Here is a 13,217-nt window from a genome sequence, read left to right as displayed (position 1 = left end):
TTTGTCTCTAAGGTCATAGATGGCAGATGAAAAATGATGCTCACATTTCAGATCCTTGGATCTATTGAGAAAGAAAGTGTAAATTATTGTGAGTGAGTAATGGACTTAAAGGTAAAAGGATGAAAGATATTTTAGACGATTGTGATGGTTGGAAGGTTACTACCATAAAAGACGAGCAATTAAATAATGGAATTATTTGGAGTAGAGAAACTGAAGGTAAAATTGTCTATCATCTACCAACCATTAGCAACTCTTCCCAAAATGGATCCTCTTCCTCAAGTAATGGAGAAAATCTTCTTATGGAAAACCTTTTGGAAAATTAAGGAAAGGTTTGCGTGTGGAAGATTATTAATCACTCAATTCCAACATATGCCAATATTCAAAATAGAGGGATTAGTACTAAAACTTGTTATTTCTTTTGTAGAATCAACTCGGAAGAATCTTATAACCATGTTAGGTGGTTGTGTAAGTTCTCTACAAGAGTGTAACATGGATACTTTTAGGTCATTTTTATTCCTTTGGTTCTTTTCGAGAATAATAGTCTACTTTGGATCTTTGGACTTGGATCGTAATCTAGTTGAAGGGTTGAGGATATCTTTTGAAGACCATTATTATTTTGTAGAATATTTCAAATTACAAATATTGTCTTTTTAATTTGAGAGTCGGTGACAATAATTAACAAGTATTCAATCTGATTAACAATTACTTTCCTCCTTCCTCAAGTGGTGCCAATATGTTTTCCAACTCTAGTGAGATTCGAGAACCATGTGATCAAGAGAAGCGGTCCCCTCATCCAAGTGAATTTTGGAAGCTCAATATTGACAGACTTTTGATGCAACAAAAGAATAATTTGTGATTTAGGATGAGTTGTTTGTGAATCTCAGGAATCTCCTATAGTTGGATATAGGAAAGTTTATTATGGACGATCCGTCAAAGCATTGGAAGGAAAGGCTATCGGTGTTGGTTTAATCTTCTCTTCTCAGACTTAGAAAAAGAGTCGATACCAACCTTAGTCGTGAAATTTGATTATTCAAATATGGTTAGTGCTCTAAATAAGTCATTTATTGATATCTGATAGACAAAAAAAACTGATTTTTTGCGTTTCTGATTGGCTTTAACTCTGTAATTTAATTGTTCACATTCGTGTTGTAACTAATTTTCTTCTTCTTCTTTCCTTCTCAAGAAGATAATGTCTTCCTCCGACCTTAGCTGAGTGTCCTATGCTCTCAAAGAAGATTAGGCTCAGTGTTTGTCAGTTCAAATGAAATATGTTTTAAAAAAGAAAAGACGAGAAATGTAAGCACCAACAACCCACCTAAGAACAAAAAAGAGACCAAATTCTGAAATTATTCCATTAATAAACCCACCAATAAAATAAAATAAAAAGTAAAAAGCATTCTTACACAACAATGGAGTGTGAAAAAGAAACATTGAGACCTTCCCCCTTCCCTTCAAAGCAAGGAAGGAACCCCATCTTCCTCACACTTCCAAACCCTTTTTCCCCCAACATTCAATCCCCTATTTCTCCACTAATCTTCTTCTTCTTCTCCCCATTTCTACATTAATCCTCTTCTTCTTTCTAACCCCAATTTTTGCAATATGAGTCTCAAGCTTCTCACCATAATCTCCTTCCTTCTAACATCCACTCTCCTCTCTTTTCTCTTCATCCAAACCAAATTAACCAAACCCATTTCCGCCATTAAACCCCTAATCAACTCCATCTACTTCCCCAACTCAAATCTCTCTTATCCCCTCTCTTTCGCCTACTTAATCTCCGCCTCCGCCGGGGACGCTCCCCGTCTCATCCGCCTTTTGCCCGCCATCTATCATCCCGCTAACCACTATTTGATCCACATGGATCAGGGTGCCTCCGACTCAGACCACCGCCAAATCGCCGAGTTCGTGAGCCGGAATCCGGTTTTCAGGCAAGTTGGGAATGTTTGGATGGTGGGAAAACCGAGCTTGGTTACTTATAGAGGGCCGACTATGCTTGCTACCACACTACATGCGATGTCGATTCTTTTGAGGACTTGCAAATGGGACTGGTTTATCAATTTGAGTGCCTCTGATTATCCTTTGGTTACTCAAGATGGTATGGTGAGTGAAATTGGATGATGTGTGGTTTTGAGGATTTGATGATAGATTTATTATTATTATTTTTTTTTTTTTTTGATAGATTTTTCTTTTGTTTTGTTTTTTTAATTCATTCGTTCATTGGGGTTTGGAGGAAATTTTGTTTGATGATGATGATATTTATTCTGGTTGTTTTTTCAGATATGATTCATGCTTTTTCTGATTTGCCAAGAGATCTCAATTTCATTCAACATTCAAGTCGTTTGGGATGGAAGCTGTAAGATTTGATTTCTTTTCCCAACTTTCCCTAACTATATTGTTTAAATTTCATTTTAGTACATAAACCCTTTCATTTAATTTATTTTAGGTTCTAAATATTTATTCAGTAGTCCTTGAACTTTTGAGAAATAATTTTTTGTAAGTCAAATTGAGATTAAATGATTAATTTAGGTTCTCGTAGAAAGTTAGAATTTAGAAAGTTTCTATATTTCTTAGGAGGTTTTACAGAAGTGTAGGACTGAATTCTATATGGCCTAAATTTTATTTTTTCCTAATTATAGGACTAAATTTATGATTTAACTAGAAATTAATAACACTATCTTATATAAAATTGAATTATTGTAAATGGAAAAGTTTTTAAAATATTTATAAAAATATAATAAAGTTTTAAATTAGCGGACTAAAATGTCAGTCATACTAAAATGTTAGTGTTAATAGAGTTTTTAATTGCAAATTTGTAAGGTTAAATATATATGTGAAATTTGTTATTTCAGGAATAAAAGAGGGAAACCAATTATAATAGACCCAGGGCTTTACAGCATGAACAAATCAGAGATTTGGTGGGTTATTAAACAAAGAACTCTCCCCACTGCATTCAAGCTTTACACAGGTTTGTTAAGCATTCAATAGCTTCACTTTGATTCTTTGTAATTAGTAATTAGTAACCATGTGAAGACTTTAAATTAGGATTATCATGTAATTAGGAAATTAGGATTATCATATTATAGGTAGCTCTACACAGGTTTATTAAGCAGTATATTAATTAGATAGCTCTTATCCTCAAAGTTTGTAATTTTTTATATATTTCTTTTAAGTTTGATTCCGGTTAGATATTAATTAGTAACCATGTGAAACTGCTGAAGGATCTCAAATAGAATTAAATTAGGATCATCATTTTTTTGGGGAACAGGAGCATTTTAGTAACCACGTGAGACTTTTGAAGGATCTTAAATACAATCGTGGTTAAACTAATATTTTAGTTTCTGTACTTCATTTTATTTTAAGTCTTTGTATTTTGGAAGTGTCGAGTTTTAGTCTAGTAACAGATTTAATATTTAGCTCTCGAACTTATTTTTATTAAAATTGATTAAATGATAATAGTAAATAATTTTTCAAAAAATAAAATAAAAAAAATTATTGTAAATTAAAAAAAATTATAAAAATACTTACGAAATATACAAAATTTTATATTCTATCTATGATAGACACTAATAGAAGTTTATTTTATTATAGATAGAATTTGAAATTTTACCGTATTTTGTAAATATTTTGGTTTATTTTATTATATTTAAAAATATTCTCGAGAGTATTTTTTTCAAATTTACAGTGAAGACCGTAATAAGAAAAATCAACCAGAAGCAAATAGCGGTGAATAAATTTAAAAATTTCTTCAACATAGTAGAACTAAAATTAGATATTTAAAATAGGACTAACAAATTTGGAAGTACGAAGTGTTTTTTCCTTTTTTATAAAAAACCAAAATAATATTTTAATAATTAAATACTATATGGTTAGGAAACAGATGTTTGAGCTAATTAAATTATTATTTATCTAGGGACATTGTTAGGAACCAGATGGGATGTGAGCTAATTAAATTATTATTTACCTAGGGACTTGATATTGCTTGTTTTGTACTCATCTCAATTATCCTATTATTTTTATTATTATTGATTTTCAAATCTGGAATGAGCTTTCTGGGAAAGGATCGCTGGATTTCCAATACCTAATTATCTTGATAGAAACTTTAGGCTTGCAAATTGACTGAAAATGATTGTACTTTACTTCAACAATTATGAATGTCTTAATCAATTTATGTGTATATATACAAGTTAACTAGTTAAGATCATTTGAGCCTATGATCTCTACTAAGTAACTTATACTAAAAGCCAAAATGAGTAATGAATTACGTGTTGAAGTCAGTTTTGATCCTCACCCAATAATGTGAAATCCAAACCTTAAAATTAATGCTTGTTTATGGTGGGGGAGGGGTGCATAAAAGTGGTTATAAGCAAAACTATATTAATATTATTTATTTAGACTATCTTTGCAATTGCATATTAGTTTAAACTTCTTGTTACACTTTAAGATTTGTTAAAAAGTGGTTGCTTGTTGTGGATAGTAACCTAACCTAACCAAACCAAACAAAACGCAGTCGTTTGGTGTGGAATTGGAATGTCATTTTCCACTTTGACCGTAAGGTGTTTAGAGATTAGAGATGGGTGTAGGTAAAGGGGAATTATTATATGGGTTTGGACATTCCATCACTCTTACCTCTACAACCATGTGGTTCCCATATTCATTTAATTTTCTTGTCAGTTCACTTCATACCATAAATGTCTTGAGTTGAGATGGTTGGTGATTCATTTGTATTAATACCCAAGGCTAAAATAAAAGGACCAAAATAAGGATAACTCAACTAGCATAAAGATATGTCAGTGACCATAAGATATGTGGTTCGAGTCCCTCAAATCTTGGTTGCACGAAAAAAAGAACTAAAATCAAAAGGTTGCACACACGCATATAGGAAACAAAAGAAAAAAACATGGACTCTTTTGGGCCTATAAACTTAGGTGGGTGGATAAGGTACCTACTACCGTTACCATGAATTTTGGAATGCCTTGAGAATATATGTTATCTGGCCCTTTGAATGACTAGGTGTATGGACATAAGTTGTATTTGTATTTATACTATTTCCATTATTTGCAATTTTAGTTTTGAGTGTGCTATATAAACTCTTTAATTCTACTGGCACCTCTTGAATTTGTAATCTAATGTTTTCTATGGAATGATAAAATGTCTTCTTAGTGTGGATTTAGCTAAGACATTGTTAGTGAACCATGTTAACTTGTGTGTCGTTTTTCTATTATTATGCTTTTTGTTTTCTTTATTTCTCAATTTCATAACAATTATGAAGGTTTATAGTTCAACCCTCTCCAAAAAAAATTTGAAGATAAGATAACCACAAAAGTTTGTGAAGTAAAAGATTACATTAATCAATTATTTAAGTTCTTTGAGTTTCTTTTTGGCAGGTTCAGCTTGGACAATACTATCAAGATCTTTTGCTGAGTATTGCATAGTGGGTTGGGACAATCTCCCAAGAACTCTCCTCCTTTACTACACCAACTTTGTTTCCTCACCAGAGGGATACTTCCAAACCCTAATATGCAACTCTGATGAATACAGAAACACCACAGTCAACCACGATCTTCACTACATCACTTGGGATACACCTCCCAAGCAACACCCCCGCTATCTCGGCCTCGCAAACTACAAGAAAATGGTGACTAGCAACCGTCCCTTTGCCCGAAAGTTCAAGGAGAACGATCGTGTTTTGGACAAAATCGATCGTGACATCCTAAAGAGACACCATGGCCGATTTGCCTACGGCGGGTGGTGTTCAGGGAATGGGAGATTCGGTTCTGGGTCTTGCTCAGGTTTTGAAGCTGAGAACTATGGTGTTTTGAAGCCTGGACCGGGTTCTAGGAGGTTGAAGACTTTGCTCAATAGGATGCTTTCTGTTAGGTACTTCAATAAGATGCAATGCAGATAGATATAAACTATTCTTTGGCTGGCTTTAGTACTATATATATGCATGAATAAAGTCTCTATTTAGTTTTGTTTTGTTTGACTTTGTTAAAAAAAAGATAAAAAAAAGGGAAGGAAAAAGAAATGACCACGTTTTGTATTACTAAATTTTGGTTCAATTCTTAGGGAAAATTATGCCCCCAAAATGCCTCTCTTGGCTTGCTTAACTGTGGCGTAAATATTTTACAAAGTAATGACAACATTGAAGCTTTTGATTTGTTCTATGGACCTTTTTTACTGTTTCCTTTAGACGTGCTTTTTAGTGGAAGCGACACAATTAAGTATCATACTTATAGCAGCCGATTCTCAAATTTCTAAAAACAAAAAGAGAAGTATTGTTGATAAAGCAAAATCCAAATAAGATTTACATGACCTTCATCGATGGTAAATATTGCTGTGATGCTATCTCATGTTAGACGTACTTAAATAAACGTATGAATAAAGTGTGGACTATGTATGTAAATTAATAATTTATCACATTTGGTTATTTATTTAATTGGATCTATTATGTGATCTATTTAATTAAGGTCCAAAATTTCTAATTGAGTATTCATTAAATGAGTAGAAGCCTATTCCTAGATTGATTAGGATTTAATGAGGATCCTAATTAAACTAGTATATAAAAACGCTATGGTTTCCAATATACCAAAACAATTAGCATTAAGTTTTTCTTTTTATCTCATCAAGAGAAATATCCCACTAAGGACATTCAGGGTTTTGGTTGAGGAAAACAATAGATATTTTACAACCATCAGTTTATAGCCATCATCACATCAAGGAGATGGATTTTTGTATGCAACTTATTCTTGATAATTTGACATGAATGGTCTTAGGTTAATCTATTATATAGATTTAAAGTATTTATTCTGACAAGTGGTGTCATAACATGAATTTCATGTTAAATTGTTGGAATTTGTTTGTTTTCTACTGAGTTTCTTGATTCAAGATTTGATTACACATATTGTATTTTTAAGTTTAATTGATCTTGATTCAAGTTTTGATTAATTATGTCATGATCATATTGTAGTTTCAAAATTTGATTAATCATATCGTGGTTTTAAGTTTAAGCATTCAATCAAGATTTGATTAAGATATTATGGTTTAAAAGATTTGATTAATCATATTGTAGTTTTAAGTTTAAGCATTCTAGAATCTAGATTTGTTTAAGTTATTGTGGTTTTAAACATTTGATTAATCATATTATGGTTTTAAGTTTAATCATTCTAGATTCAAGATTTGATTAATCATATTGGGGTTTTTAAGTTTATTTATTTTGGAATGAAAGATTTGATTAATTAATCATGTTGTGAATTTAAGTTTAATTGGTCATGTTGTAGATTCAACATTTGATTAATTATCATCATGTTGTGAATACAAGTTTAATTGATCATGTTGTTTATTCAAGATTAATAGTTTAATTGATCATCCCATTGATTAAACTTGAATGATGATTTTTTTTTTTTTTTTGGATATTCACATGTTTATGTTGCATTAATTGTATTTTAATGTACCCAATTATTGGGCGAACTTTGGTAAAAATTATTTGGTGTCCTTCCTCCGTTATTCTTTGCAATAATGAAATTATTATTATTGTGTCTTATATTTTAGATTGAATTGGTCAAAATAACATGTTGTCAAAGTAGCCTATATTATCTAGATTAGTTTAATTCTAAAATATAGGATGTGTATATTCATTAATTTATGTAAACAATTATCGGTCCAAAGAAAGATAATTATTTGGCCAAATTATGAGTATGCGTGTGATAATGAGTAGGTGACAGCTATAAGGATTGCTCATGTGAAAAATAGTCGATCTAAAGAAAGGCTAATTTTTTTATAGAGTTTACCGTCAGTACTTTGATTACTACGATGAGAGTACCGTTTACAGTTGATGTCTCTACCCAAAGGTTGAACATCAATGTTGTGTTAGGTATCTTGTAAAAGGGGCCCACCATATATGTTAAATTATTTTTTCATATTTTATTTTATGACACCTAGTAATTGTGAGTATATAATTTATTTGCTTGGTCTTTATTTAGTTGGTCTTGCTCAAATATCTGGTAATTTGAGTTCAATCCCTAAGTTGAATGGATCGAATTTCAAGATTTGGAAGGAAAGCCTAGAGATACTTCTTAGGTGTTTGGATCTGGACCTTGCATTAAGGACCGATAGACCTGCTTCTACTAGGGAACAGCTGAATACAACTAATATTAAGAACTGGGAACGGTCAAATCGCATGTGTCTATAATTATTAGGCACTCAATTCCAGAGTCTTTTTGGAGTTCTATCACTGAAAGTGAAAATGCCAAAAAAAAAGTTCCTTTTGAAATTGAAAAATATTTTGCTAAAAATAAAAGAGTGGTAGCAAATAGTCTTTTGACTACTTTAACTTCCATGAGGTATAAGGGCAATGGAAACATAAGGGAGTACATCATGAAAATGTCCAATCTCGCTGGTAAACTAATGGCACTTGATATCGAGATAAATAAAAATTTACTCGTACATTTAGTACTTATCTCTCTTCCTGCACAATTCACTCAGATTAAGATAAGTTATAATACTCATAAGGATAAATGGAGTATTAATGAGGTAATCTCACAATGTGTGCAAAAAGAAAATAGGATTAAGAGAGAAAGAACATAAAGGGCTCACTTGGCAACTACCTTTCAAGGTAAGAAGAAAAAGAAATCTACGGATGCTATAGAAGGGACATCTTAGCAAAATAAGAAACAAACTATGGAGAATCCTTGTTTCTTCTGCAAAAAGAAAAGTCATTTTGAGGAAGATTGTCCCAAGTACGCCAAATGACGTGTAAAGAAGGGTAAGCTTCTTACATTGGTTTGTTCTGAAGTTAATTTAGTTTTTGTACCTACATATACTTAGTGGGTAGATTCTGGTGTTACTACTCACATAAGTATATCCATGCAAGGTTGCTTGTGGAGCCGAACGCCAAATGGTGTTGAAAGATTCATCTATGTGGGCGGTGGCAAAGTAATTGAAGTTGAAGCAATTGACAATTTTAGATTACTTTTAAAAATTGGTTGTTTTTTTGGATTTGAATGACTTTTATTGTACCGTCATTTAGACGAAACTTAGTTTCTATTTCCAGGTTTGACAAATTTAGTTTTTCTTGTTCTTTTGGAAATAATAAAGTCAGACTTTTTCAAAACTCCAAGCTTATTGGTACCGGTTCTTTAATTGATAACCTAAATATGCTTGATTCTTATGCTTCATCTAACAAGGTCCTGCTGTCTAAATCATATGGTACAAAGTGAAAATTAAATGAGAATTATGTTATGTTATGGCACAAGCGTTTAGGTCACATCTCTAAACAGAGAATTCAGAGATTTGTGTCAGGTGAAATTCTTGATTCCCTTGATTTAAGCAAATTTAAAGTTTGTGTGAAATACAAGGGAAAATAAACAAACATAAGAAAATTAGGTGCCAACAGGTGTTCAGACATTTTAAAACTAATACATATAGATATTTGTGGCCCATTCCCTACGACTTCTTGGAATGGACAACAATACTTTATTATGTTTGTAGACAATTCAAGATATGGGTACCTATATTTAATTCATGAGAAGTCTCAATCTTTGGACGTTTTCAAGTGTTTTAAAGCTAAAGTTGAACTTTAACTTGGAAAGAAAATTAAGGTTGTCAAGTCTGATTGTGGTGGAGAATATTACGGTAGATATGATGGATCAGGTGAACAAAATCCAGAACCCTTTGCCAAATACCTAAGAATGTGGAATCGTCTCGCAATACACTATGCCAGGGAAATCTAGCATGAACGGTGTAGCAGAAAGGCGAAATAGAACAATTAAGAATATTGTAAGAAGTATGATTAGTCATTCTTCTTTATCAGAATCCCTTTGGGGTGAGGCACTAAAGACTGCAACATATATTCTCAATAGGGTACCTACTAAAGCAATAGTTAAAACCCCTTATGAGTTGTGGACAAGAAAAAAGCCTAGTATTAGGCATCTTCACGTCAGGGGTTGTCCAGCTGAGGCTAGGTCTAACAAAAGAAAATTGGACTAAAAAACTAATAGCTGCTATTTTGTTGGGTATTCTGAGAATTCTCGGGGTTTCAAATTTTATGATCCCACTTCAAAATCGTTTTTTTAGACTGGAAATGCCAAATTTCTCGAGGATGTTGAGTTTGAAGGGGAAGATAACATAAAGAAAGTTGTCTTTGAAAAGGAATTAATTTCTCTTCTTGATGTGGGCATAGATGATGTGCAAACTCCAATTCCTGAGTTTACTATGGAACCAATTCTAGAACAAGACAACAATGAAGTCCGTGCAAACTCAACAATTTCAAGAAATGCCATTAAGGAGATCCACTAGAGAAAAGAGAAGTACAATTTCAGATGATTATATTGTGTTTCTTCAAGAACATCGAATGACATTGGCATAATGGAAGATGATCCAATCAACTTCCAACAAACTCTACAAAGTTCTAACTCTCAAAAGTGGATAAATACTATGGATGAGAAAATAAAATCCATGAAAGATAATGACGTTTGGGAACTTGTCGAATTGTCATCAAGAGTGAAACCCATAGATTGTAAATGAACATTTAAAACCCAAAGGGATTCACAAGGCAAAATCGAAAGATATAAAGCTCATATTGTCACAAAGGGTTTTACTCAAAAGAAAAACATTAATTACAAAGAGACTTTCTCTTTGGTTTCATCGAAAGATTCTTTTCAGGGTAATCATGGAATTAGTAGCTCACTTAGATTTGAAGCTACATCAGATGGATGTGAAAATTGTGTTTATCAATGGAAACATTGTTGAGACGATTTATATGGTACAACTAGAAAACTTTGTAACTAATAATTCAAAGTCTATGGTGTGCAAATTTGAAGAAATCCATCTATAGTCTCAAACATGACTCTTGTCAATGGTATCACAAATTTCATGAAGTAATTACCTCTTTTGGCTTTGAGGTGAATTTAGTAGAAGATTGTGTATATCACAAGTTCAGTGAAAGTAAACCTATTTTCCTAGTGTTATATGTTGATGGCATACTCATAGCAAGTAATGATGTAGGTTTATTGCATGACACCACTAAGAGGTTCTCAAAAGGAATTTTAAGATTAAGGATCTTGGTGATGCTTCTTTTGTATTAGGAATAGAAATACTGTGAGATTGTCTTGGTATTTTGAGATTATCACAAAAGAACTACATTAAATTTTTTTAGTAGATTTTACATGAAAGATTATGCACCAAGAGATACCCCTCGTTGCTAAAGGTGATAAATTTCATTTAGGTCAATGCCCCGAGACCACACTTGAGATTAAGGAGATGCATAAGGTTTCCTATGCATAAGCTATTGGAAGCCTAATGTGTTCATAGTTGAAGTGTTAGATAGATATTTGAGCAACCCGAGGATGGATCATTAGAGAGCAGCCAATCAGGTTATAAGGATATTAGTTATATGCTCACTTATCGGAGATAAAAAATTTTGGAGATCATTTGGTATTTTGATTTCGATTATGTTGGATGCCAATACAGTTTGTGATCCACTTCAGGCTATAACTTCATGTTGGTTGAAGGAGTTATATTTTGGAAAAGTGTTAAACAAACACTTATAGCTTCTTCTACCATAGATGTGAAGTTTATAGCATGTTATGAGGCATCTAGTCATGGAATATGGTTGCGAAATTTTGTCACTAGGCTGCAAATAGTAGTTGACAAAGACTAACAAAATTATTTTATGACAATAACTCAGCAGTAATGCATTCCAATAACAACTAACACTACAAGAAATATGGGCTTTGATGTCGGTTGGAAAAAATGAAAACGGATCTTTAATGTCGTTTTTCAAAACGCGGATGTTTAATGTCGGTTTTAAACCGACATCAAAGAAGGAGCTTTAATGTCGGTTTTAAACCGACATTAAAGCTATAGTTAATTTCTTTAATTATTTTTTAATTTTGTTAAATTAAATCAATAAAATTAGAAGACAAATTAAAATTCATTTGCTCTTCCTATTTCTCGATTTCTTCTCAGCCCTTCGTTCACTCTCTCACGCCTTTCTTCCCTCTCTTCTCAATCTCACTTTAGGGTTTAGGGTTGAATCACCGCTCTATTTTCTCTTCTTCTTCGATATAGTTCTGTCACTTGTAATCGAAGAACTCTGGTACCGGTTCTCGTTAAACGACGAATGATTTGGTGTAAATCTACACCTTGTCGGAATGAGAGCATTTTTTGGCGATGATGGCATGGAAGACGACGCATAAACCACATCTCTATCTCTTCCGTCGTTGTCCTTTTCATCTTTCTCTGAATCTTCCGCTTCATTTCCGACACGAGATTCAGAGATCCATCTAATTTCACATTTTCCTCGGAAGAGCATCGCTGACCTAAAGTTTAATTTGGTGAAGTTTCTGATTTCCCATTTGTCTCTCTTTTTAGTTTTATTTACTTTGTATGGTTTGAAATTTTGGGGGGTTTTTTGCTCAAGGGATTGTTTTAGCTAACTGCATATTGTATTTAACTCTTTGTCAGATTCAAAGTAGTTGAAATGTGAAGTACAGTGATGTAAAATGAGGGAACCGGTAGTGGTATTCGAAGGGCATGGGAAGACGGTGACGTATGTGAAATTCGTGGACGGAGGGACGGTGGTCTTTGGATGCAGATTTTGATATAGGGGTGAACTTTAACGAAAATGTGTTTTTTGTAAGGTCATTAAAAAATGGTTTCTGGAAACTTTATTTTCCTAGAAACGGATACATGTTTTTTTTTTCTTCTATATTAAATAAATAATCTTTGCATTTCTCAGTTTTTTTATTTTGTCTCATGTTTCTTCCAACTTTTGAGCAATAGTTGAGTCCCCTGTTTGGTTTTTTTCTTTCTTTTTTTAGTTTTTGAAAATTGTGTTTGTCTAATTTCAATTTCATACAATAGTTTTCATGTTTCCTATGTCAAAAGAGTTGAATTCTTAATAAAATTCATAAAAAAAAACATAAAAACTACTTTTTCTTTTTAATTCTCAAAACTTGTCCTGGTATTTGACAATACTTGTAAAAAGTAGATAACAAAGTGAAGATAACTAGAGGTGGATGGGATACTTATAGGCTTAATTTTTAAAAACCAAATGTTTACCAAACAAGACTTTAGTTATCCACCAAGCTGGAATAACAAGCTTTGGACTGAACTATTACACTGTTATGGTCTTTGAACTCAAATTAACAGTTCTTACAGGTGCAATCTTCAAGTTCTAGTTGCTTTTATGAGTTTATCTGGTACTTAAAGTTCCTCATTAT

General features: G+C 32.4%; 1 protein-coding gene across 1 annotated transcript; it reads left to right on the top strand.

Moving 5' to 3' along the window:
• Positions 1-1,178: 1,178 nt before the first annotated feature.
• On the top strand, positions 1,179-5,973 carry LOC103486024 (beta-glucuronosyltransferase GlcAT14A). Its single transcript, XM_008443820.3, has 4 exons — positions 1,179-2,092; positions 2,275-2,350; positions 2,847-2,962; positions 5,382-5,973. The coding sequence occupies exons 1-4, from the start codon at positions 1,600-1,602 to the stop codon at positions 5,900-5,902; spliced, it is 1,206 nt and encodes a 401-aa protein (XP_008442042.1). The 5' UTR covers positions 1,179-1,599; the 3' UTR covers positions 5,903-5,973.
• Positions 5,974-13,217: the final 7,244 nt, after the last annotated feature.

Source organism: Cucumis melo, chromosome 8 (assembly GCF_025177605.1).
Source record: "Cucumis melo cultivar AY chromosome 8, USDA_Cmelo_AY_1.0, whole genome shotgun sequence".
NCBI lineage: Eukaryota > Viridiplantae > Streptophyta > Magnoliopsida > Cucurbitales > Cucurbitaceae > Cucumis > Cucumis melo.
This window is presented reverse-complemented; position numbering and strand designations above follow the sequence as displayed.

Bases quoted from the DNA above. Each gene is read 5' to 3' on its own strand.
- LOC103486024 (XM_008443820.3), top strand. From the start codon at position 1,600: ATGAGTCTCAAGCTTCTCACCATAATCTCCTTCCTTCTAACATCCACT. The intron at 2,093-2,274 runs GTATGGTGAGTG...TTGTTTTTTCAG, and splicing joins TCCTTTGGTTACTCAAGATG to ATATGATTCATGCTTTTTCT. The intron at 2,351-2,846 runs GTAAGATTTGAT...TTGTTATTTCAG, and splicing joins AGTCGTTTGGGATGGAAGCT to GAATAAAAGAGGGAAACCAA.